Consider the following 27730-nt stretch of genomic DNA (forward strand, 5'->3'; position numbering starts at 1 on the left):
GTGACAGAGGTATGTGTTGGGGAGCACTTCAGGTCCAGTGATCACAATGCTATTAGTTTCAATATAATTATGGAGAAGGATAGGACTGGACCCAGGGTTGAGATTTTTGATTGGAGGAAGGCTAACTTTGAGGAGAGGCGAAAGAATTTAGAAAGAATGGATTGGGACAATTGTTTTATGGGAAAGAAGAAATAGAGAAATGGAGGTTATTTAAAGGTGAAATTTTGAGGGTACAGAATCTTTATGTTCCTGTTAGGTTGAAAGGAAAGGTTAAGAGTTTGAGAGAGCCATGGTTTTCAAGGGATATTGGAAACTTGGTTTGGAAAAAGAGAGAGATCTACAATAAATATAGGAAGCATGGAGTAAATAAGGTGCTCGAAGAATATAAAGAATGTAAAAAGAATCTTAAGAAAGAGATTAGAAAAGCTAAAAAAAGATATGAGGTTGCTTTGGCAAGTAAGGTGAAAATAAATCCAAAGGGTTTCTACAGTTTTATTAATAGCAAAAGGATAGTGAGGGATAAAATTGGTCCCTTAGAGAATTAGAGTGGACAGCCATGTGCAGAACCAAACGAGATGGGGGAGATTTTGAACAATTTCTTTTCTTTGGTATTCACTAAGGAGAAGGATATTGAATTGTGTAAGGTAAGGGAAACAAGTAGGGTAGTTATGGAAATTCAGTGATTAAAGAAGAGGAAGTACTGACGTTTTTAAGGAATATAAAAGTGGATAAGTCTCCGGGTCCTGACAGGATAATCCCTAGGACCTTGAGGGAAGTTAGTGCAGAAATAGCAGGGGCTCTGACAAAAATATTTCAAATATCATTAGAAACGAGGATTGGCGTATTGCTCATGTGGTTCCATTGTTTAAAAAGGGTTCTAAGAGTAAATCTAGCCATTATCGGCCTGTAAGTTTGAGGTCAGTGGTGGGTAAATTAATGGAAAGTATTCTTAGATATGGTATATATAATTATCTGGATAGACAGGGTCTGATTAGGAACAGTCAACATGGATTTGTGCATGGAAGGTCATGTTTGACAAATCTTATTGAATTTTTTGAAGAGGTTACTAGGAAAGTTGATGAGGGTAAAGCGGTGGATGTTGTCTATATGGACTTCAGTAAGGCCTTTGACAAGGTTCCACACGGAAGGTTAGTTAGGAAGGTTCAATTGTTAGGTATTAATATTGAAGTAGTAAAATGGATTCAACAGTAGCTGGATGAGAGATGCCAGAGAGTAGTGGTGGAGAACTGTTTGTCAGGTTGGAGGCCAGTGATTAGTGGTGTGCCTCAGGGATCTGTACCGGGTCCAAAGTTGTTTGTCATATACATTAATATATATTAATTGGATAATGGATGATGGGGTGGTAAATTGAATTAGTGGGTATGCAGATGATACTAAGATAGGTGGCGTTGTGGATAATGAAGTAGGTTTTCAAAGCTTGCAGAGAGATTTGGGCCAGTTAGATGAGTGGGCTGAAAGATGGCAGATGGAGCTTAATGCTGATAAGTGTGAGGTGCTACATTTTGGTAGGACTAATCAAAATAGGACATACATGGTAAATGGTAGGGCATTGAGGAATGCAGTAGAACAGAGGGATCTAGGAATAATGGTGCATAGTTCCCTGAAGGTGGAATCTCATGTGGATAGGGTGGTGAAGAAAGCTTTTGGTGTGCTGGCCTTTATAAATCAGAGCATTGAGTATAGGAGTTGGGATGTAATGTTAAAATTGTACAAGGCATTGGTGAGGCCAAATTTGGAGTACTGTGTACAGTTCTGGTCACCGAATTATAGGAAAGATGTCAACAAAATAGAGAGAGTACAGAGGAGATTTACCAGAATGTTACCTGGGTTTCAGCAGCTAAGTTACAGAAAAAGGTTGAACAAGTTAGGTCTTTATTCTTTGGAGCGTAGAAGGTTGAGGGGGGACTTGATAGAGGTATTTAAAATCATGAGGGGGATAGATAGAGTTGATGTGGATAGGCTTTTTCCATTGAGAGTAGCGGAGATTCAGGCAAGGGGACATGAATTGAGTGTTAAGGGGCAAAAGTTTAGGGGTAACACTAAGGGGGACTTCTTTACTCAGAGAGTGGTAGCCATGTGGAACGAGCTCCCATAGAAGTGGTAGAGGCAGGTTCGATTTTGTTATTTTAAAAAAATTGGATAGGTATATGGACAGGAAAGGACTGGAGGGTTATGGGCTGAGTGCAGGTAGATGCGACTAGGTAAGAGTAAGCGTTCGGCATGGAGTAGAAGGGCCGAGATGGCCTGTTTCTGTGCTGTAATTGTTATATGGTTATCTGGTTAAATCAGAGTAGATAAATCCCCAGGACCTGACAGAGTATTCCCTCGGACCTTTAAGGAGACTAGTGTTGAAATTGCAGAGGCCCTGGCAGGTATATTTAAAATGTCGATATCTACATGTAAGGTGCCGGAGTATTGGAGGATAGCTCATGTTTTTTCATTGTTTAAAAAAGGCTCTAAAAGTAATCCGGAAAATTATAGGCCGGTAAGTTTGACGTCAGTAGTAGGTAAATTATTGGAAGGAGTACTAAGAGATAGGATCTATCAAGTACTTGGTAGACAGGGACTTATTAGGGAGAGTCAACATGGCTTTGTACGTGGTAGGTCATGTTTAACCAATCTATTAGAGTTTCTCAAGGAGGTTACCAGGAAAGTGGATGAAGGGAAGGCAGTGCATGTTGTCTACATCGACTTCAGTAAAGGCTTTAACAAGGTTCCGAGTGGGAGATTAGAATGAGTCAGTCACTAGGCATACATGGAGAAGTAGTAAATTGGATTGGACATTGGCTCAATGGAAGAAGCCAGAGAATGGTAGTAGAGGATTGCTAGTGGAGGCCTGTGACTAGTGGTGTGCCACAGGGATCAGTGCTGGGTCCATTATTATTTGTCATCTATACCAATGATCTGGATGATAATGTGGTAAAGTGGATCAGCAAATTTGCTGATGATACAAAGATTGGAGGTGTAGTGGACAGTGAGGAAGGTTTTCAAAGCTTGCAGAGGGATTTGGACCAGCTGGAAAAATGGGCTGAAAAATGGCAGATGGAGTTTAATACAGACAAGTATGAGGTATTGCACTTTGGAAGGACAAACCAAGGTAGAACTTACAAGGTATATGGTAGGGCACCGAGCGGTGCAGTAGAACAGAGGGATCTGGGAATACAGATATAAATTCCCCAAAAGCGACGTCACAGGTAGATAGGGTCGTAAAGAGAGCTTTTGGTACATTGGCCTTTATAAATCAAAGTATTGAGTATAAGTTGGAATGTTATGGTGAGGTTGTATAAAGCATTGGTGAGGCCAAATTTGGAGTATTGTGTGCAGTTTTGGTCACCAAATTACAGGAAGGATATTAATAAGGTTGAAAGAGTGCAGAGAAAGTTTACAAGGTTGTTGCCGGGCCTTGAGAAACTCAGTTACAGAGAAAGGTTGAATAGGTTAGGACGTTATTCCTTGGAGTGTAGAAGAATCAGGGGAGATTTGATGGAGGTATATAAAATTATGATGGGTATAGATAGAGTGAAGGCAAGCAGGCTTTTTCCACTAAGGCTAGGGGAGAAAAAAACCAGAGGACATGGGTTAAGGGTGAAGAGGGAAAAGTTTAAAGGGAACATTGGGCGGGGGGCTTCTTCACACAGAGTGGTGGGAGTGTGGAATGAGCTGCCAGATGAAGTGGTAAATGCGGGCTCACTTTTAACATTTAAGAAAAACTTGGACAGGTACAAGGATGAAAGGTGTATGGAGGGATATGGTCCAGGTGCAGGTCAGTGGGACTCAGCAGAAAAATACTGTGGACTCAATAGGAGACATCTCTGACCCTAGCATCTGTGAGGTATCTCAGCAAAACAGAAAATCCAGGGATTGTATAACACTGCATCCTGCTGTGACATTGTTGTCTGCTTCATAGAAATCCCATTTCTGCTCGGCAAGTAATATATTTCAAGGGTGAAGATTTTAACCTCCTTAATGCAAAATAAACCTCACACTACAGATTTGCTCATAACAAGTAGACCCTATCGGTCTTTAGTCAGTGGTTGAATCAATGTCTAGGTCTTTAGCTTTAATAGGGAAAAAGTGAAAGCTTCAAAAAATATGCAATGTCAAAAAAGATCATCTTCAAAAAAGATGTCTGAGGTGTCAAAGATTGCATTAAGTAATAACAATCTACAATTGGATAATCTATACACAAACACACATATACATACACGCATACACACATACACATATAACATACACATATGGTTGGGTTCTAGAAATTTTACTCATTGTCTTACTGATGTTTAATATTATTTTTGACTTAACTAAATAACATTTTTAAAAATCTAAATAACATGTACATTTATAGTTCTCCTAACTATACTTATTTTTTCAAATGCATACTTGAAATGAACGTTGGCATTGCTGTCCACTACCATCCCTTATTACTGGGATACAATTGTGGGGAACCCTGCTTTTGTATTTTCCTGGCCATCAAGAGGGTAGCATCCTATATACTTTCCTAATCACCTAATGTCCCTACCCTGCTGCTTACAGGAATCTGTAGATGTAGGTATCAGGATCCCTTTGTGCATCCACCACTTTCAGCATGTTTTGACATGGACTCATAACTCTGAGAAGAAATTTCTCCTTGTCCACATCTTAAGTAGATGTTTCTTAACTTGAAGGGAAAACATCCTTTCAATGTCCACCCTGTCCAAACAACTTAGAAAATAATATTTCAATAAGGTCACCTCTTTTGTTCTAAGCACTGATGAGAATCAGACAAACTTGCTCAACCTTTCCTCACAAAAGAACCCTAGAAGTGAATCCAGTGAACCTTCTCCAAAATGGCTGTAATGCAAATATACACTTCCATAAATAAGAAAATCAAAATAGTACATGGTACTGCATGTGTGGTTTCGCCAACACCCCATGCAGGTGCAGGAAAAGTTCCCCACTTTTATTCCCCAACTACTTTGTAACAAAGACCAAAATCAAAGCCAGGTTTTTTTTTAGGAGTGAACTAGAAAGTAATCTAAGGGGAGTTTTCTCCCAAAATGCTATAGATGATAGGTCAATCAAAATTTTCAAAGCCACACTTGTTAAGACTTATCATTATATTTATAATAACGGACAAAAGCAGGTAAATTGAACTGAGATATGAAACAATTAAATTGCAGAACTAGTTCAAGAGTTGATCGGTCTCCTTCTATTCCTTGAAAGGATGTACCCTTGCTTTTTGTAGCTGTAAATCACCCCTTCCATCTCCACAGATCATAATTATATCTTATCACACTTAAGCAAATATCAAACACATCCATTCAATAAACCCTCCAATGCAATTTTCAAACAAATATCAAATAGAATACTATTAAGTACTTCTGTATCCCTATTGAGCAGAGTATTAGTAACATCTAATTTTAAATTTGCCTTACCTCTTGATCCCCTTGGGATTTTTCTAAATCCCTAAGAACGCACTCTAATTTGAACTTTTCATCCAGTGCATTCGTAGCCTAAAATTGCAGTGATTAAAAATAGTCATACATTTCAAGAAACATACGTGAAATTAGAATATTGTTCTTACACTTTTTCATTTCTTGATCGTCAATGATCATGGTGATAATCACATTACCTGTGCTTCTACAGTTTTTAGTCTCGATTTCAGCTTATCATTCTCCTCTTGGAGTCGTGTAATTTCCTGTACAAATAAAGGTAAAACTCATACATTCTCATAAGAACTTATCCTGTCTGTATCACAGATGAAAGCAAAAATGTTTTAAGAAAATTAAGGCACTGTTTCTTTTTTCTTTCCCAAAATAATGGGCCTCCATTGCAAAGATTGCTAGCTAATGATTCTGCGGACTTCAGGTTCTCGTCTGTGGATCACAGTGTGGAAGTCAGAATGTGCCTGCACCTGAAATCTAGCACCACTCTAGATTCATTATTGAGCCCAGGGACATTCTGCAACTTCCTGAGCCCAGGATCAGGAGCATTAAATAGCTGATCGCCCCACTTTATAACCAAAGGGGTATGGGGAAGAGAGGTACCAGGGTGAGGCAAAGAGAGTTGGAATGTGGTGTGGCAGAGCAGAGAGAGTGAATGAAGATCCATGGCTTTTGTATGATTGGCCGCCTGATCATCACTGTTGTAGGGCATTTGACCTATCATCCTGAATGATGTAAATTTGTTCTGCCCCTCTTTTCATATTCCAGTTCTGGATCTGCAGGTATGCCAAGATCTAGATCCAATCTGGTTCTGACTTACATGCTTGGCTGCACTTTAAAACAGAGGTCAGGGGTGAAAGAGAGCACCATGTCAAGAAAAATTGGAGAATGAGAGATGGATAAACTTGGATTGGACGCTGTCTCGCGAACTAGGTCCCTCACGTCATTCCCCCCGTAATATTTCATTCAAAAACACTCTGTTTTGAATCCGTTAGCAGAATATATGGCCAAAATACTTAATAAGAGGTTTAACAGTGGAGAACAGTGGGATCAACAAAAGGACTGATGGAATGAAGAGATTAAAGGCAGCTAAGATAGAAAGAGACAAATCCACAACAACTTAACCAGATAAAAAAACTAAATCAATGACAGAGAACTTTGACTGAATTGTTCAGGCGTATGGGTCATCATTTAACAGCATGTTGAGAACTTAATTTCTTCAATATATAGAAAATAGTACAGCACAGAAAAAGGTCCTTCAGTCAATCATGTCTGTGCCAAACATGATGCTGGTTTTAATTGATCCCATCTTCCTGCACGTTGCCCATATCCCTTCAATCCCCGCACACCCACTTGCCGGACTAAATGCTTCTTAAAAGTCACAATTGTATCTGCTTCCAACACCACCCCTTCAACCCCACCTGACAGGACATTCACAGGGTGACAGATACCTGGAGGGGGGAAAAAACTGCTTTGTATGCACCTTTTAAACTTATGCACTCTCACATGAGAGCTATGCCCTCCAGTTTTTGGCATTTCTTCCCTGGATGAAAATATCAGACGATGTACTTAATCTATAGCTTTATATATATTTTAGTTACACTTTCCTCAGACAATAGATAGATAGATAGATATACTTTATTGATCCCGAGGGAAATTGGGATTTGTTACAGCCGCACCAACCAAGAATAGAGCATAAATATAGCAATAGAGCATAGAGCTCTCACCTTGCTCAAGAGTTCTGACACTCCTCCTTCATTTAATGGTGCAAGTTTTGGTTTACTGACTTCTGTGCTTGCCTGCAGGGAGCAAGTGAATATACTGGATTAACACATCACATGGCAAGGTATAGATAGCAACATACAGACATAGTGTCAGCCTCTAAATAAAGTTTGATAGGTACTGTAGGTTTCCATTATATAAAGGCATGAAGGTAAATTTTAAAATAGCTGATTTAAAAAAAATAGGATAGATGACTGCTCACCTGTTGAGTACTTCCACCATTTTCTGTTTTTATAAGAAAGGGATCTTTCTGGACTTGGTGTGATTATGAAACTGAACATGTGTACATTTTAGAGCGCTTTACAGTGTAATCAAATTTAGTTAACTTTAAAATTACAATGGAAAAGAACCAAGATAGATTAGCAGTAAAAAGTCAAATAGGAGTTAACATATTTTATGAGGCACATACTCTATATAATACAGCAAAGATGGGCCACAATCAGCGTCAGAACAACTGAAACAATTCACAATGAAATCGAGAAGGGCTCAGAGTAAATATGTTTCTACAAGGAATCTCCACAATCTGAGCATAACAGTGTCGAATAAGGGAAAAGGAAAGGGTAGCTTACATTAGATGAAAGGGCTCAATACTGCATAATCCTAGAGGAATACAGGAAGAAAATATAGAAAGAAAACAAGGAAAAAGATTCTTCGCAAGATCTGAAACATTAATTCTTTTCTTATACCAAATGCTGCCTCACCTGCTGTTTCCAACATCTTTTTTTTTCCCCCTCAACAAAACAACAGCTAATTCTGGACTTGGTAATTTAAAGGGAAACTTAATAATAAGTCACAAATATGATGAAATGCAAGAGTTATGGGAGATCAAGAATGGTAATCTATACCTATATGGTACAGTTCCTAATGAACATTTTGGCACTTCAGAAAACTGGATGAGAAAAGGCATCGTAGTGCAGTAAGAATGAAAAATACTTGGTGAGGCAAAAAATGGAGAACAGGATGGAGAGAGAAGGGAAACACAAAAATAAACCAAAAGTTTTTATGGATTAATAAAATACTTTCCTAAATTAATGTGGATGTCTCAGAAACTAAGCCAAGTAAATATACATATGGGGGAAGAAAATGGCAGATTAATTAAACAAATATTTTCCGTGTCTGCTTGAGAAAAGGCTGAAATAATTTCCTGAAAGTATTGGAGAACAATAGGACAAGAGTGAATGAGGAGCTCAAAGAAAACAAGGAAATTAATGGCACTGAAAAATGAAACCCCCAAGACCTGACAACTTGCATTCTCGGATTTTCAAGAAATAACTATAGATATAGTAGGGGTTCCAAAATTCCATAGATTCTAGAGTAGTGTCTATAGATTCAAAGATAGCCCCCACTATTAAAAAGGAGCAGAAATAGAAGGTACAGGACAATAGAACAATTAGTCTGGCATCAAAAAGGGGGAAAATTCTGGAATTTATTAGAAAGGAAGTTGTTACAGAACACTTGGAAAATAATAGGAAATGAAATAACAATAATAGGATTAAGCAGAAACATGGATTTTTGAAAGGAAAATCAAGTTTTATAAAGTCCAACATTAAAATCCCAGTAGCAAGTTGGTTGGTGGCAGGGTGGATTTAAAATGGGCTTAGGGACAGAAAAGTGCAATTCTTTCCAAGTGGTTACTTTTCAGGTTGGTGTGCTATTCCCCAGGGGTTGGTATTGGGACTACTGCTACCTTTGATGGGATTAGTACTGTAACTCAGACATCGATATGCAGGGTAAAATTACCAAAGACACAGATATCACCAAGTTTAAAAGTGTGATAAACAGTAAGTAGTCGACATCAAGAGGACACTGATTACTAGAATGGCCATATATTTGGCAGATGAAACTTATAGCAAAGATGCAGAAATGATTCCTACTCTGAATAGCATAATTCTGAAGTTAGCATAGAAATGACAGACTTGGATGTACCTGTGGATAAATTTTTGCAGGGAACAGGGCAGATTAAGAAAGTGGTTAAAAATATGATCCACTAACAAAGAAACCTTTTTTAAAAAAAGAGATAAGGCACAAAAAGAGAATAATCCAATGCTGGTCCTGACATTTAAGCAATGATATGATGGTCCTGCAGAAGATATTTACTAAAATAGTTCCGAGGATTTCTCTTACAAGGACCGCTCTCTACAGATCAGAAAAAGTTAAGATCAGATATGACCGTGTATAAAATCTTGACAAATAAGACAAAGTGAGACAAAGCTTTCCCGTTACAAGAGGGTTCAAGAATCAAAGAGCATAATATTTAAATTGTTCCAGGGTAACTTGAAAAATAGTTATTTTTACTTAAGTGCATAGTCATAATTTGGAGTGTACAAATTTAAAGTGTAGCTAATAAAAAACCAATTACAACTTTCAAAAGGGAACCAAATAAATATTTCAAGGTAAATATATTCAGAGCTATGACAAAAGAGCAAGGGAATGGAACTGAATGGATTAATCTTAAAAGAACCAGCAAGATGTATGATGAGCCTAATTATCCGAAGTCATATTGTAATGTGTCTGTGTATCTACATGGTTACAGAAATGTTACATTAAACTCTATCTTCTATTCCAAACATTAAAGAGCTTAATTTTCAAATGTAAAGTAACTCAGCAAAACTTTACCAAGTTTATATTAAACCTACTTTTTTTCCTGATGAAGTAAATTCTGTCTTTTCAAATTCTGCCACTTGTTCCAAGAGTTCTCTGGAGTTAAAATAAAAGAAACAGAGAAATTAGCATCAAATTGTTAAAATATTTTAAAGAACTATAATTTTGTTATTTGTTGTGACTGTATTTTTCTTTGTAACTAGATGTGCTATGTGTGACTGTATGTACTCTGCTTTACACCCTGGTCCTGGAGGAACACCGTTTCATTTAGCTCTACATGTGACAATTAAACTTGAACTTGAATGGGCATTCAGTTAATCCAATCCTTTAAAGGTAGAACATGCATCTTCTAGGGGCAGCACAGTAGCGTAGTGGTTAGTACAATCATTTTACAACACCAATGATCACCGATCAGGGTTCGAATCCTAATGTTGTCTGTAAGAAGCTTGTAAGTTCTCCCTGAGACGGCATGAGTTGCCTCCAGGTGCTCCAGTTTCCTACCATATTCCATGGAAGTACAATTGGGTTTAGGGTTCATAAATTGTGGTCATGCTGTGTTGGCACCACAAGTGTACACTCGTAGGTTGCCCCCAACACAATCCTCTCTGATTTGATTTGACGCAAATGATGCATTTCACTGCACATTTCTATGTTCATGTGACAAATAAAGCTGATCATTTTTTAATCTTTTATAATGACAAAAGTATGCTATATTTACAGGAATCCATCCAGATGTGCTATCGTAGGGCTTCCAAGTCTTGTCAAATTATGTTTCCTAAGCTTCAATAAGTCTTCCAATTTATAAGAACCATACAGCTTACTCTGAAAGTCACTGGGTACCTCACTCATTAGCCTCCCTAATGTACAAACCCCATTTCTAGAAAAGTTGGGATATTTTCCAAAATGCAATTAAAACAAAAATCTGTGATATGTTAATTCTTTCTTTTTTCTTTTTATTTTTTTTCCCCCCAAAAAAACCCACCATGCAACTAAACTAAAAGCAAAGCAAAGCAATGGGCTAACTTGGAACCAAGTAGAGTTAAAGAACTTAAAATTACGTCCTCAAACCCGACCTCCATTAAAAACAGTAAAAAAAAACAAGGGTATATAAATATGGAGCAAAATAGAGAAGAAAAAAAATTACATTAAATGAAAATATTGAATAAAAGATCTCCAGGTCTGTTCAAATTTAAGTGAGGAATCATAAAGATTGCTTCTAATTTTCTCCAAATTCAAGCATAATATTGTCTGAGAAAACCAAAAAAAGGTAGTTGGAGCATTAAGCTCTTTCCAATGTTGTAAAATACATCTTTTCGCCATTAAAGTAAGAAATGCAATCATTCTACGGGCTGAAGGAGAAAGATTACTGGAAATTTTAAGTAGTCCAAAGATAGCAGTAATAGGGTGAGGAGAGATATCTATATTCAATACCTTTGAGATAATATTAAAAGTGTCTCTCCAAAAAGTTTCCAGAGTAGGACAAGACCAAAACATATGAGTTAAAGAGGCTATCTGCCCTCGACATCTATCACAAAAAGGATTAATATGAGAATAAAAGCGAGCTAATTTATCTTTGGACATATGTGCTCTATGAACAACTTTAAATTGAATTAGGGAATGTTTAGCACAGATAGAGGAAGTATTGACTAATTGTAAAGTCTGCCCCCAGTCATCCACGGAAATGATAGAACCCAGTTCCTGTTCCCAATCTACCCTAATCTTATCAAATGGAGCTTTCCTAAGTTTCATAATAATATTATAAATCATAGCCGATGCACCTTTCTGACATGGATTAAGGTTAATTATAGTATCTAAAATATATGTAGGAGGAAGCATTGGAAAGGAAGAAAGTATAGTATTTAGGAAATTTCTAACTTGTAGATATCTAAAAAAATATATTCTTGATAAATTATATTTATTAGATAATTGTTCAAAAGACATAAGGGAACCATCTAAAAGTAAATCCAAAAACCGTGAAATACCCGTAGTCTTCCAAATTTGAAAAGCACAATCCGTAAAAGAGGGAGGAAAAAATATGTTACCTAAAATAGGAATCGCTAGCCCAAATTGGTTAAGATCAAAAAATTTTCTGAATTGAAACCAAATACGTAGGGTATATTTAACTATCGGGTTACAGACCTGTTTAAGGCGTTTCAAATCAAAAGGAAGAGAGGAACCTAAAATAGAGCCAAGTGTATAGCACTGAACAGATTGTAATTCCAATGCTACCCATTTAGGAATGGATAGTATATCCTGGTCAAGTAACCAAAATTTCATATGTCGAATATTAATTGCCCAATAGTAGAATCTAAAGTTAGGTAATGCTAAACCTCCATCTCTCTTAGCTTTCTGTAAATGTATTTTACCCAGTCTCGGGTTTTTATTTTGCCAAATTAATGAAGAAATTTTTGAGTCAACTTTATCAAAAAAAGATTTTGGAACAAAAATCGGTAATGCCTGAAATATATATAAAAATTTTGGCAGAAAAAACATCTTAACTGCATTAATACGACCAATCAAAGTTAAATATAATGGAAACCATTTAGATGAAAGTTGAATAATATGGTCAATTAAGGGTAAAAAGTTAATCTTAAATAAATCTTTGTGTTTACAAGTAATTTTAATCCCAAGATATGAAAAATAATTATTAATCAATATAAACGGAAAGTTATGATATAACGGAAGTTGTTTATTAATCGGGAAAAGTTCACTCTTACTAAGATTTAATTTATAACCTGAAAAAAGACTAAGTTGTGCTAATAACTCTAAAACAGCAGGGATGGATTTTTGAGGATTAGAGATATAAAAAAGTAAGTCATCAGCATAGAGTGATATTTTATGGGACTTTAAGCCCCGAGTTATCCCAGTAATATTTGGAGATTCTTGAATGGCAATTGCAAGAGGTGCTAATGCAATATCAAATAATAAAGGACTAAGAGGACAATCTTGTCGAGTACCTCGAAAAAGAGGGGAAAAAGGTGAGCTTAAAGAGTTAGTACGGACCGAGGCCACAGGAGAATGATATAACAGTTTGATCCAGGATATAAATTTCGAGCTAAAATTAAACATTTCAAGCACCTTAAATAAGTAAGGCCATTCTACTCTATCAAAAGCTTTCTCAGCATCTAAAGAGATAACACACTCAGGAACATTTTGTGAGGGGGTATAAACAATATTTAACAGTGTGCGAATGTTATAAAAAGAGTAACGACCTTTAATAAAACCCGTTTGGTCTTCCGAAATAATAAAAGGAAGTACTTTTTCTAATCTGTTTGCTAATAACTTAGAAAAAATTTTAGAATCAACATTTAATAAAGATATTGGTCTATAAGATGCACATTGAGCAGGATCTTTATCCTTCTTTAATATTAGAGAGATTGACACTCTATTGAAAGATTCAGGAAGTTTACCAAGTTTTAATGAAGCCTTGAAAACCCTACAGAACCAAGGGATTAATGAAGGTGCAAAACATTTATAAAATTCTGCGGTAAACCCATCAGGGCCAGGAGCTTTCCCCAGGTTCATAGAGGAAATAACATTCTTAATCTCATCAGTGGTAATGGGAGTATCTAGCATAGAAGACATATCCTGTGAAATCTCAGGGAAGTCTAGGTTATCTAAAAAATCATTCATATATTTAGAGTCTTGAGGAGACTCTGATTGATATAAGGAAGAATAAAAATCAAAGAAGGTTTGATTAATCTCCGCATGATCAAGTATCAGTCGATCATTTTGATTATAAATCTGATTAATTTGAGATCTAGCATAATTAGACTTCAATTGGTTAGCCAACAGTTTGCCAATTTTGTCACTGTGTACATAAAATTCACTTCTTGTTTTCTTTAATTGGTTTGCAATCGAGGACGAAAGTAATAAACTGTGTTCCATTTGAAGTTCAGTTCTTTGTTTATATAACTCCTCAGAGGGAGCTGTAACATATTTCTTATCAATTTCCTTAATCTTGTCCACAATTACCAACTCCTCCTGCTTCAGCTTCTTCCTCAGAGCAGCAGAATACGAGATAATCTGACCACGAATATAAGCTTTAAAAGTATCCCAAAGAATGTTCACAGAAATATCCTCTGTATAGTTAATTGTAAAAAAAAGATCAATCTGTTCATTCATAAAGTTAACAAAGTCCGAGTCCTGAAGCAACAGCGAATTAAAACGCCATTGTCTATTATTTTGTGTATTGGCCTGAATTTTAATAGAAAGCTTAAGTGGAGCATGATCCAAAATGGTTATAGAGTCATAATCACATTTAATCACTGAAGAAATAAAATGAGAGTCAATAAAGAAATAATCAATTCTTGAATAGGAATGGTGAACATGTGAAAAAAAAGAAAAATCTTTTTCCTGAGGATGCAAAAAACGCCAAATGTCCGTCGACCCGGAATCAGAGTGGAATGAATTAATCAAAGTTGCAGATTTATTAGGTAAGGTCCGTAGAGGAGCCGAACGGTCCAAAGCTGGAGATAAACAGGTATTAAGATCTCCGCCCCAGATCAATGAAAACTCATTTAAATTCGGGAACTGATTGAATAATGATTTATAAAATTCCGGACAGTCCATATTGGGAGCATAAACATGAACCAAAACTACCTTTTTATTAAATAGTAGACCACTAACCAGTAGAAATCTACTGTTCGGATCAGAGATAATATTATGTTGTCTAAAAGTAACAGAGGAGTCTATAAAAATAGAGACGCCTTGAATCTTAGCGTTAGAGTTCGAATGAAACTGTTGTTCCTTCCAGAATTTTAAAAAATGTAGTCTGTCCCCCCTCCGCACATGGGTCTCTTGTAAAAATAGAATTTGTGCTTTAAGTCTCCGGAACACTTTAAAAACTTTTTTCCTTTTAATAGGATGGTTAAGACCATTAGTATTCCAGGAGACAAAATTAATAATAGACTCCATAAACCCTCAAGTCAACCCGCAAAAAGGAGGGTTGACGATAGGCTCGACCCACGAACCCGGAAAGGGAACAGAACAAATAAGAGATACCGGGAAGGAGAACGCAACCAATACTTCAATAGTGTACATAGCCCAAGAAGAAAAAAACTAAAACGTGAAGCCCCTCCCACCACACCCACCCCATGACCCCAAGGCTAAATCTAAAACAGACCAGCCAGAAAGAAGCAAGCACTAAAACTACCCCCATGACTTCCGATAGACGCTCCCTAAAAAAAAGTGTAAATATAAAAAAGATCGGCTAGTTATAAAACAGTAAAAGAATAAAAAAAAGTAAATCAATTAAAACAAACACTTAATATAACAGAGAAAAAGCCAGAAAATATAAAAAAAACGCAACAAACCCCAGACCCTGTGAATAAACAAAAAAAGAAATGAAATTATTAACATAAACTAGTTATGAAAACCTACAAAACAAAGTAGATTTAAAAACTACAAAATTTAAGGCCTCAAAGGAAATACGTAGAATGACGCTGAGAAAATAACCACCCAGAATCCCCTGGGAAAAAGAAAGGAATGACGCAGATAGAAAGAAAGTTTAGCAACCATATTAAATAATCAAAAATAAACTTTTCTGCCCATATAAGGCAAAAAAAATTAAGGCCGACAGATTCACAACCTCTGATCAAACGGAGATAGTTAAAAATTACGATTAAGATGTTGAAGGTGAAAATTGATCCAGATAACTCTGGACATCCGATGGAGATTCAAAAAAACGGAGGGCTCCATCCAACGTACGAATCCTTAGACGTGCTGGGTAAAGCAGCGCTGGTTTTAAATCCATCTTGTAGAGTTCCGACATCACAGATCTGTAACGAACCCGCTGATCCCGAATTGGTTTACTGAAATCCTCCACAAACCGGAAATGAAGATCCAAAAAATCAATGTAACCTTTAGATTGAACGAATCGAAACAGTTTCTCCTTGTCTTGAAAGTAATGAAAAGCGTAGGATGACATGTCGAGGTTTATCTGACTTAGACGAATATGTTGGAACTCTGTGAACACGATCCAATAACGGTGGTTGGTCAGGAAATACAGTAGGAAATGCATCTTTTAATTAAAAGTTGAGAAAAAAACTTCATTGGGTTATCAGATTCAGCAGCTTCACGCACCCCAATCATTGGAAGATTCTGCCGTCGCATTCTGGATTCTAAGTCAGAGTTTTTAAAGGTCAGAAAGTCAAGTTTCTTCTTCATTATATTAATTGTTTCTTCAATTTTCCCCATCTTGAGTTCATTTTGTTGCGTGGATTTTTGAAGATTAGATATAGCCGACTGATGTTCCGTAATAGATGTTTGTATTTTATCGATTGAATCGGCAATTTTCTGGAAATTAATTGAAATTTCCACACGAATCAGCTCCATAATAGAGGTTGAAATTTCCCTTTGAATTAGATCCGATATAGCTTTCAAAGTCACCGGTGGTTCAGTTGGAGGAGAATTGGTACCTTTCGGTCTAACCGGAGGTTTGCCGTCCTTCCCATTTTTTCCATTCTTAGACATAGCAGACCTTAAAAGCATCCGATTATCAAAGAGCCCAATTTGTTTCAAAGTATTGTAAAAGTCGATGCCTTAATGGTTAGTTAAAATATAGCTGATCATAAGAAGAAAAACTCAGAGGTAATGGAGCGAGTCAAGAACACGACTTCACTCCATGAGCTCTACCGGAAGTCCCCTGTGATATGTTAATTCACGTGAACCTTTATTTAACTGACAAAAGTACAAGGAAAAGATGTTCAATAGTTTTACTGACCAACTTAATTGTAATTTGTAAACATACACAAATTTAGAATTTGATGGCTGCAACACACTCAACAAAAGTTGGGACAGAATTAAAATAAGATTGAAAAGTGCACAGAATATTCAAGTAACACCGATTTGGAAGACTCCACATTAAGCAGGTTAATTGGTAGCAGGTGAGGTATCATGACTGGGTATAAAAGTAGCATCCATCAAAGGCTCAGTCTTTGCAAGCAAGGATGGGTCGTGGCTCACCCCTTTGTGCCAAAATTCGTGAGAGAATTGTTAGCTCAAAAGGAACATTTCTCAACGCAAGATTGCAGAGAATTTAGGTCTTTCAACATCTACAGTACATAATATTGTGAAAAGATTCAGAGAATTCAGAGACATCTCAGTGCGTAAAGGGCAAGGTCGGAAACCACTGTTGAATGCGCATGATCTTCGAGCCCTCAGGCGGCACTGCCTAAGAAACCGTCATGCTACTGTGACAATTATAGCCACCGGGGCTCGGGAGTACTTTGGAAAACCATTGTCACTCAACACAGTCCATCGCTGCATCCAGAAATGCAACTTGAAACTATATTACGCAAGAAGGAAGCCATACATCAACTCTATGCAGAAACGCCGGCGAGTTCTTTGGGCCCGAGCTCATCTCAGATGGACAGAAAGACTGTGGAACCGTGTGCTGTGGTCAGATGATTCCACATCTCAGCTAGTTTTCGGAATAAACGGGCGTTGAGTTCTCCGTGCCAAAGATGAAAACGACCATCCAGATTGTTATCAGCGAAAGGTGCAAAAGCCAGCATCTGTGATGGTATGGGGGTGCATCAGTGCCCATGGCATGGGTGAGTTGCATGTGTGTGAAGGTACCATTGACTCTGAGGCATATATTAGGATTTTAGAGAGACATATGTTGCCATCAAGGCGACGTCTCTTCCCGGGACGTCCATGCTTATTTCAGCAGGACAATGCCAGACCACATTCTACACGGGCTACAGCAGCGTGACTTTGTAGACACAGAGTGCGTGTGCTTGACTGACCTGCTGCCAGTCCAGATCTATCTCCTATTGAAAATGTATGGCACATCATGAAGAGGAGAATCAGACAATGCATCATGGACTGTTGAGCAGCTGAAGTCTTATATCAAGCAATAATGGACAAAATTTCCAATTGCAAACGTACTACAATTAGTATCCTCAGTTCCAAAATGATTAAAAAGTGTTATTAAAAGGAAAAGTGATGTAACACAATGGTAAACATGCCTCTGTCCCAACTTCTGTTGAGTGTGTTGCAGCCATCAAATTCTAAATTTGTGAATGTTTACAGAATACAATTAAGTTGGTCAGTAAAACTATTGAAAATCTTTTCTTTGTACTTTTGTCAGTTAAATAAAGGTTCATGTGAATTAACATATCACAGATTTTTGTTTTAATTGCATTTTGGAAAATATCCCAACTTTTCTGGAAATGGGGTTTGTACATAAAAGGTTTGTTCTGCAAAAACCTTTGTACTTAATTCCTCACTTCTATGACTTATGCTTTTTTTCCTAACAATCATACTTGTGTTACAGGTTTCCCCCGCTATCCGAGAATAGAGCGTTCCTATGAAACCTTTTGTAAGCCAAAATGGCGTAAAGCGAAGAAGCAATTACCATTAATTTATATGGGAAAAATTTTTGAGCGTTCCCAGACCCAAAAAAAAACTACCAAATCATACCAAATAACACATAAAACCTAAAATAACACTAACAGTAAAAGCAGGAATAATATGATAAATACACAGCCTATATAAAGTAGAAATATCGTATGTACAATGTAGTTTCACTTATCAGAATCAGGAAGATTCAGCCAAAACCGATTTGTAGAAAAAAAAATCGGCGCATACACACATGCGCACACACCTGCCCGCACAAGGCTTCACGGTCATTGTAGTCTTTCTCAGGGTAAACACAATTTTAAAGCAGGCGCCTTTTTTTTATATAAAGGTGAAAATCCTCTTTGCATTTCTTTCAGTTAGCGAAAACAGGTACTAACATAGGTCTTTCGTAAAAGCGAACTTTCATAAAGCGGGGGACACCCGTATATTATTTCCATAACTTGAAGCCAAGCACTCTCTTTTTAACTTCATAACTTGCAAACTTATCTCAAAGCTTACTTCAATTGATCTCTAGATAAGTACAACTACCAGTTTCCTACCTGGTTGATTTAGCAATCCTTCTTTGTCAATTACTTTTCTCAAAAAAATATTAAATGTTAATAACATTTTGTACTATGTTTTTTCCCCATCTCCACCACTGTACTTGAAAAATAACATTTCACAGAAGACGTGACAAGGAAGAAGGGCTGGAAAGGTAAGTACAAAAAGAATACAGGGAAATGAGAAATTTGGAGAGAAGGCTTGGACAAGTCAACTTAGAGCTGTTCTCCACTTATGTTTTTCCAGCTTGTGTCTTGGGTAGAGCCTACTTCTCTGTGATTTGAAAACGCCATGCAATCTGGCTAGAAATGAAAGAATGGAAAGCGCAAAGAGGACAAAGTGACACCAGAAGTTAACAGACATGTAAATTATTCTTGCATCTTGTGGATGAAGGAGAATATTGAGACATGTCACAGTGAACCATAAAGCAATCTAAAAAATAGGGTGGGAGTATTTGGGAGGGGAAAGGGGTGGAAAGATGGAAAGGTTATTACGCAAAACAAGACAAGGGAACATGAATATTTCGTAACCTCTCCAGTTATAACCAAAAACTAGTGCTTAGATAGTGTAGTGGAAAGATAATTCAAACAAACTAAGAGAAATTGGAAGAAGGTGTAGATGGTCCAGTTATTATGCACCATATTAGGATAAATAACATTAAACTATCGAGCAAGTCATGCTAAGAGAATGGGAACAATTTCAATTGTGAGAAAAGGACAACATGGGTGATGATCTAGTTTATTGCTGGAGCAACATGTTAATTAGTATGCAGAGATAAACAGTGCCTTGAAAAAAATATTCAACCCCACAACTATTTTCACATTTTACTGTCTCATTTTCTAATTTAAAATGTATTGGAGTAGGATTTTTAGGCTAATCTATAAAACACTGTGCATCACATCAAATCAAAAGAAAAATTCTAAAAACTGTCAACAATTTACTAAAAATTAAAAACCAGAATTGTGAGGCTGAGAAACTTTTCATCCCATTTGTAATTACTACACTAACTTGTCTCAGATACAATACTGTATATAACCTTACCAACTCATCCAATCTGTTGATGTAGAAAATTGGAGGATCATCTGTTTTCAATGAATAAATATGCGCTCTCTCTTAAGTTTTAACAATATGGTAGATTTTCAACAGACCAAACCAAAATTAAGACAAGGAAGTTAGGTCAGGGAAATAATAATAGAGAAGCACAAATCTGGGGAAGGGTACAAGACAATCACAAAGGCACTGATCATACCTCAAAGCTCAGAGCAGTTCAACATGAAAAAGTGGAAAAAATATGAAACCACAGCCACACTGCCTAGGTCAGACCACCCCTCTAAATTTAGTCGCCGGTGAAGAATGGCACTTGTAAGAGACTACTGTGACACCAGTCACTCTGAGTGAGCTGCAGAAGTCAGTGGCTGCAAATGGAGATGAAGTTCATTGCTCTACATACAGGGAATGAGGAAAAGTGCAGCTGACTCATATCGTTTCATTTTGCCAAATCATATCATTTTCTCAAGGCCCAGTAGCACATGCTTTGCTGCCCAGTGGTTGGGGACCACTGTGCTAGGAGGACCAGTCAGCTGAACCTTGCTGTAGAGTTCAAAGTAAAACTATCAAAGTGCATTTATGACACCATACACACCCCTGAGATTCATTTTCTTGTGGGAATACTCAATAAATCCAATAACCATAATAGAATCAATGGAAGACCATACCAACAGGACTGACAACCAGTGTGCAAAAGACAAGAGACTACGCAAGTACAAAAAAAACGAATACTAATAAATGAGCAATAAGTATCCAGAACATGTCAATAATCAGCTCCTTGGTTTTGCTGACATTGAGTAAGAGGTTGTTGCTGTGGCACCACTCAGCCAGTTTTTTTAATCTTCCTTCCTATATGCTGATTTGTCACCACTTTTGATTTGCCATATGACAGTGGTGTAATCAGCAAACTTAAATTGTGCTTTGGAATTGTGCTTAGCCAAACAGTCCTAGGTGTAAAGTGAGCAAAGCAAGGGGCTAAGAACACAGCCTTGTGGTCCACCTGTGCTGATAGAGATTTTGGAAGAGATATTATTGCCGGTCTGAACTGACTGGGGTCTGCAACTGAGGAAATCCAGGATTCAATTGCACAAGGAGGTATTGAGGCCAAGATCTTGAAGCTTATTGATTAGTTTTGAGGGGATGATAATACTGAATGCTGAACTGTAGTCGATAAAAAGCATCCTGATGTATGCACCTGATGATGGTACAAAGGCTAGACAGGGAAGTAAGCTAGTCCTTGAGGAGTAGGAGAATACAATAACCCTATAGTGAGGGTACCCGCAGATAGATAGATATAGATAAACAACAGGAATTCTGCAGATGCTGGAAATTCAAGCAACTCACATCAAAGTTGCTGGTGAACGCAGCAGGCCAGGCAGCATCTCTAGGAAGAGGTACAGTCGACGTTTCAAGCCGAGACCCTTCGTCAGGACTAACTGAAGGAAGAGTGAGTAAGAGATTTGGAAGTTGGGGGGTCTGCAGGGAGCACTCATGGAGTGAGGTCGCTTCTTTGGCTTCGCTCCATCCCTGTTATTCTTTTCAACCTTTGATCTCCTTGATCTAATCAACTTTAAGTACACCAGAAGATTTATTTTATCTTCTTGATTTACTGATTAATTGATTTCCTTTCGTCAACTGCAAATTTCGAGTTTAGAGAAATGAGTACGAGATCTAGAACCAAAAATGGGAAAGACGCTGATGGGAACGGAGCAAAGAAGAAAGGTGATTCTAAACAAACGGAATTAACTTACGAAGTTATGGAGGAAATGTTTGAGAAGCAGCGGATAAAGTTATCTGATAGCTTATCGGCTCAATTTGAACAACATCGCCAAAGCCTCAATGAAGATTTAAAATCAATCACGGACTCTTTGAAATCCTTGGATTCTGATGTTCAGAAACACGATGCTAAAATTTCTGAACTGGATACTAAATCTCAGAAGACGGACACAAAAGTCGAGATCTTAGAGAAGAATCTAGCTTCGACTACTAAACAACTTCAACAACTTAAATCCAAAGTTATTGATCTTGAGAATCGATCGAGAAGACAAAACTTGCGTTTAATCGGTTTACCCGAGGATGTTGAGGCTGGAGATCCTGCAATATTCTTTGCTCAACTTTTAAAAGATTCGTTCGGTTCAGTTTTTCCCAATGATCCTCCATTACTCGACCGCACCCATCGTATACCGTGGACAAAGTCGGCAGCGATTGCTTCTAAACCTAGACCAGTTATTCTTCGTTTCCATTATGTCAATGTTAAAGAACAACTTCTCCAGGTTGCTCGTCGACAAGGGATGATCAAGTATCACCAGCATTCCTTCAGGATAGTTCAAGATTACAGTCCTGAAGTGATGAAAGAACGACTGACTTTTAAACCTCTAATGTCGGAATGCTATCAAAAAAATCTCAAACCGGCACTATTGTATCCTGCACGTCTCAGAATCTCTCTTCCCGATGGAAATCGTCGTGTTTTCCATTCTACGACTGCTGCCCGAAGCTTTTTGGATGATAAGTTCCCTTCTGATACAGATACCCTCTCTTAATCTGTGTTGGGTGCTTCCAGCACCAATTCTTTTTTCTTCTGGTGTCTTCTTTATAAAATGAACCTCTTATTATCACGCGATGAAGGTTTATTTTAAGTCTAAGATTTTTGTTCTTTATTTACTACTATAGTTGTTACTCTATAACTTATATAGATTATTTATCTTCTGTAAATTAACATCAGTTTTTTTTTAGTTAACCTTTTGTTTTAACTTTTCCTTTTTCGTTATTATTTATGATATGATTCGACGATCATTTTTAGTTATATGTTTCCTACTTTTGGTTTTTGCATAATCAAAATGGTGATTTGTCTTTCTTTTTGCTTAACTTCCTTTGTTTCTTTTTTGGGACGCCGTGTTCCTATGCTTCTTCTTCCCATAATCCTTCTTTCATTTTAGAAGCGATTTTTTATTTATTCGTTTATAACTAATTATATGTACTGACTGCTTTTTTAATTTATATATTTTACTAATTTTTATTATGTAGATTAATTATTATATTTGTTATTTTTTACATGCATTAGTTTCTGGGAGATCTTTTATTTAACATATATTTTTGGAGTTGCCCCCTGCAGAAATGGGGTTAGAATTAGTTTTAGTTAGAGCTTCCTTCAGCCATTTCTGGCTTAGTTCGGGGTTCTTGGGGATGGGGGGTGGGTCAGTCCTTTTCTTTTTTAATTTTTTCTATTGGGCTGCTTCAGAACTACCAAGATGTCCGCGGTGTCGGGATTTCCGGTTCCTCTCTAATCATGTATTCCTCTTCCGGTTCTATGAGTTCACATTGTGGTTAACCCTTTTCTTACCAAAGGGTTAACTCTTAATTATGGCTCATACTATTAATTTTGTTTCTTGGAACACAAATGGTTTAAACCATCCTATAAAACGGAAAAAGGTTTTCAAAGTGTTCCAAAGACTGAATGCTCATATTATTTTTGCACAAGAGACTCATGTAAGGAAAGAGGATAATCAACGCTTCTTTAAGTTTTGGAAAGATCATCAATACCACTCAAATGCTCAAGCCAAAATTAAAGACGTTTCAATTTTTATTGATCCTTCAATTACATTTATCCATCAAGACATTATTTCGGATCCTAATGGCAGATTTTTGTTAATTACTGGGGTACTTTTTAATAAAAAGGTCGCTATGGTGAATGTTTATGCTCCGAATGTGGATTACCCTGAATTTTTTAAACAATTATTCACTTCCTTTCCTAACTTAAACGAGTATATGTTGATAAAGGGTGGTGATTTTAATTTATGTCTGAATCCCATGTTGGACAGATCCATAGCTAGTCCGGCTTTACCGAACAAGTCAGCTACTATTATTAATTCTTTTATGTTGGATTCTGGGATTTTAGAAATTTGGAGATTTCTACATCCAAATGACAAGGAATTCTCCTTTTTTTCACATGTTCACCGTTCTTTTTCCCGAATTGATTATTTTTTGATTGACTCCCGTTTGATTCCAGATGTACTTGATTGTAATTATGATAGTATTGTTATTTCAGATCATGCTCCACTGAAACTTTCCATCAAGTTAATGGACACCTCCTGTACTAGCCGACAATGGCGATTTAACCCTATTTTGCTTCAAGATCAAGATTTTGTCAAATTTATAAAGGAGCAGATCGATTTCTTTTTTTCAACTAATACTACGGACGAAGTTTCCAATGGAACTGTTTGGGATGCCTTTAAAGCTTATATCCGTGGTCAGATCATTTCCTATTCGGCTGGTTTGAAAAAACGTGTTAACAATGAAATACTTTTGTTGGTTGATAAAATTAAAGAAGTCGATAAAAAATATGCTATTTCTCCCAGTAAGGAGCTGTACAAACATAGAGTTGAACTCCAATTGGAACATAGTTTATTATTAACATCCTCCATCGAAAATCAATTAATGAGAACTAGGAGTGATTTTTATATTCATAGTGATAAATCGGGTAAATTACTGGCTAACCATCTGAAATTCGATTCGGTTAAACGTCAAATTACTAAGATTCGTAAACAGGATGATACTTTCACGGTGGATCATGCTGGGATAAATCAAACCTTTCAAGAATTCTATACCTCTTTATATCACTCTGATTTTCCTCATCACTCTAATTTTATGCATGACTTTTTAAGTAAATTGAGTTTTCCGAAATTATCACCCAAAGAGTCCCTATCATTAGAAACTTCCATTTCAGAGGAAGAAATAATAACTGCAATCTCATCTTTGAATTCTGGTAAAGCACCCGGTCCGGATGGGTTTACAGTGGAATTTTTAAAATTTTTTTCTTCCATTCTTTCCTCTAAGTTGTCTAGAATATTCAAGGAAGCAATCAGCTTAGGTAAATTACCACAATCGTTTTATGAAGCCTCTATTTCCTTAATTCTTAAAAAGAATAAAGATCCTACTGATTGTACATCATACAGACCAATATCTCTTTTGAATGTAGACTCTAAAATTTTTTCAAAAATTCTAGCAACTAGATTGGAGAAGGTGTTACCTCAAATTATTTCTATGGATCAAACCGGATTCATTAAGAATCGCTATTCATCCTTTAATATTAGGAGGTTAATGAATATTGTTTATACCCCTTCATTTACCACCCCGGAATGTATTATCTCTTTAGATGCTGAGAAAGCTTTTGACAGAGTCGAATGGCCTTATTTATTTAATGTTCTTGAGAAATTTAATTTTAATTTGACATTTATATCTTGGATTAAATTGTTATATTACTCCCCGGTAGCTTCGGTTTGTACAAATAATTATAGATCTCCCTTTTTTCGTCTTTTTCGTGGCACTAGGCAAGGTTGTCCTCTTAGTCCTTTGCTATTTAATATTGCTCTTGAACCTTTAGCAATTGCTATTCGTAACTCGCCAAATATTGTTGGTATTACCCTTGGGAACAAAATACATAAGTTATCATTATATGCAGATGATTTGCTGCTATATATCTCTAACCCGGAGAAGTCAATTCCTGCTATTTTAGATTTGTTAGCTCAATTTAGTAACTTCTCTGGTTATAAATTGAATCTTAATAAGAGTGAATTATTTCCTTTAAATAAGCATGTACCTATTTATCGATTTTTACCAATTAAACTGGTTAATGATTCATTTATATATTTAGAGATAACAATTACGAAAAAATATAAAGATTTATTTAAAGCTAATTTTTTTACCTTTAATTGATCAGACTAAACTGTTATTTACCAAATGGTCGCCAATCTCTTTGTCTTTGATTGGTCGGATTAATGCTATTAAGATGATCATTTTGCCTAAATTTTTGTATATATTCCAATCAGTCCCAATTTTCATCCCAAAATCTTTTTCTGATAATGTAGACTCAAAAATTTCCTCATATATTTGGCAGAATAAAAATCCTAGGTTAGGTAAAAGGTATTTACAGAAGTCTAAAAAGGAGGGAGGGCTTGCCCTCCCGAATTTTAGATTCTATTATTGGGCAATTAATATTCGATATTTAAAATTTTGGTTACGAGATCTGGATGTATCTTTAAACCCTCATTGGGTAAATCTTGAATCTAATTCATTACAAGGGCTTTCCTTGGGTTCGGTTTTAGGAACTTCACTTCCTTTTACTTCTTTTAAATTATATAAACAAATGAATAACCCAATAGTTAAGCATACTTTACGTATATGGTTTCAATTTCGAAGATTTTTTGGGTTTAATCAATTTATCCTAGCAAGCCCTATCTTGTCAAACTTTCTTTTTCAACCTTCCACGATGGATCAAACCTACTCTGATTGGAAAATTAAAGGTATAATATCTTTTCGCGATTTATTTATGGATAATTGTTTTATGTCTTTTGATCAACTTTCTAATAAATATAACTTACCCAGATCTCATTTTTTCAGATATTTACAGATTAGGAACTTTTTAATTACTGTTTCCCCTAATTTCCCACATCCATATCCAACGGATATTTTGGAAAAAATTTTAGATTTAAATCTCTCTCAGAAAAGTGTTGTAGCAATTATATATAATATAATTATGAATCTATGTCCTGATGCTTCTAATAAAATTAAAGCTGACTGGGAAAGAGAACTTGAGATTACTATACCGACTGAAAAATGGGAAAAAGTTCTTCAGTTGGTGAATTCATCCTCTGTATGTGCTAAGCATAGGTTGATACAGTTTAAAGTAGTGCACAGGCCTCATATGTCCAAAGATAAACTATCTCGTTATTACTCTTATATTAATCCAATATGTGACAGATGTCATTTTGAGATAGCTTCTCTAACCCACATGTTTTGGCCATGTCCCCTGTTGCAGAAATATTGGAAAGATATTTTTGATATTATTTCAACGGTTTTAAATATAGATTTACAACCGCATCCAATTACTGCTATTTTTGGACTACCAGTGATAGATTTAAATAATTTAACCTCTTCATCACGAAGAATGATTGCATTTCTTACTTTAATGGCCAGAAGGTCTATTTTATTGAATTGGAAAGAGATTAATCCTCCTAAGGTATTTCATTGGTTTTCACAAACTATGCTGTGTTTGAATTTGGAGAAAATTAGAAGTGCAGTTTATGACCCTTCCATCAAGTTTGAAAAAACTTGGAGGCCATTCATTCAGCATTTTCACTTAATGTAATATCTTTATTTCCAAACCTATTCTATTTCTCTGTATTGTTGTTGGAGGGGAATGGAGTCGTTGGCACTGAGGTTTTCTTCTTTTTCATTTTTAAGTTCTTAGATTTGCCCAAGTCTTTTAGTTTAGTTGATTAATTTTGTCTTTCTTTTGGGTTGGGGTTTTCTTTTTGGTTTTGGTTTTTTTTTCTTTTTCATGTTTTTTTTAGTTTTTTTTTTATCTGTTTTATCCGTTGTTAGTTCTACGTGATTGGGAGTTTTGTCAAATTTCAATATTGGACTTTACAATTACTGTTTGTAAGTGTAACAATTTATCTCCTATTATTTGTATCATTGCTATGTTTTGTTTATATATTCTAAAATTAATAAAGAGATTGAAAAAGAAAGAAAAGAAAGTTGGAGGGGGAGGGGGAGATCCAAAATGATAGGAGAAGACAGGAGGGGGAGGGATGGAGCCAAGAGCTGGACAGGTGATTGGCAAAAGGGGATACAAGAGGATCATGGGACAGGAGGTCTGGGAAGAAAGACAAGGGGGGGGAACCCAGAGGATGGGCAAGGGGTATATTCAGAGGGACAGAGGGAGAAAAAGGAGAGTGAGAGAAAGAATGTGTGTATAAAAATGAGTAACAGATGGGGTACGAGGGGGAGGTGGGGCATTAGCGGAAGTTAGAGAAGTCGATGTTCATGCCATCAGGTTGGAGGCTACCCAGATGGAATATAAGGTGTTGTTCCTCCAACCTGAGTGCGGCTTCATCTTTACAGTAGAGGAGGCTGTGGATAGACATGTCAGAATGGGAAAGGGATGTTAT

At 36.5% G+C, this 27730-nt stretch overlaps 1 protein-coding gene across 1 annotated transcript in view; it reads right to left on the reverse strand.

Moving 5' to 3' along the window:
* Positions 1-27730, reverse strand: part of lztfl1 (leucine zipper transcription factor-like 1) — a 97855-nt gene that overhangs the window by 36480 nt on the left and 33645 nt on the right. Inside the window, exons 4-7 of the mRNA XM_063069387.1 lie at positions 9863-9923; positions 7172-7243; positions 5633-5698; positions 5436-5513 (exon numbers count right to left, since the gene is read on the reverse strand). Of these exons, the coding sequence (XP_062925457.1) occupies positions 5436-5513; positions 5633-5698; positions 7172-7243; positions 9863-9923 (277 nt within the window). The remainder of the gene's footprint in view (positions 1-5435; positions 5514-5632; positions 5699-7171; positions 7244-9862; positions 9924-27730) is intronic.

This window comes from Mobula hypostoma, chromosome 17, assembly GCF_963921235.1.
Source record: "Mobula hypostoma chromosome 17, sMobHyp1.1, whole genome shotgun sequence".
Taxonomy (NCBI): domain Eukaryota; kingdom Metazoa; phylum Chordata; class Chondrichthyes; order Myliobatiformes; family Myliobatidae; genus Mobula; species Mobula hypostoma.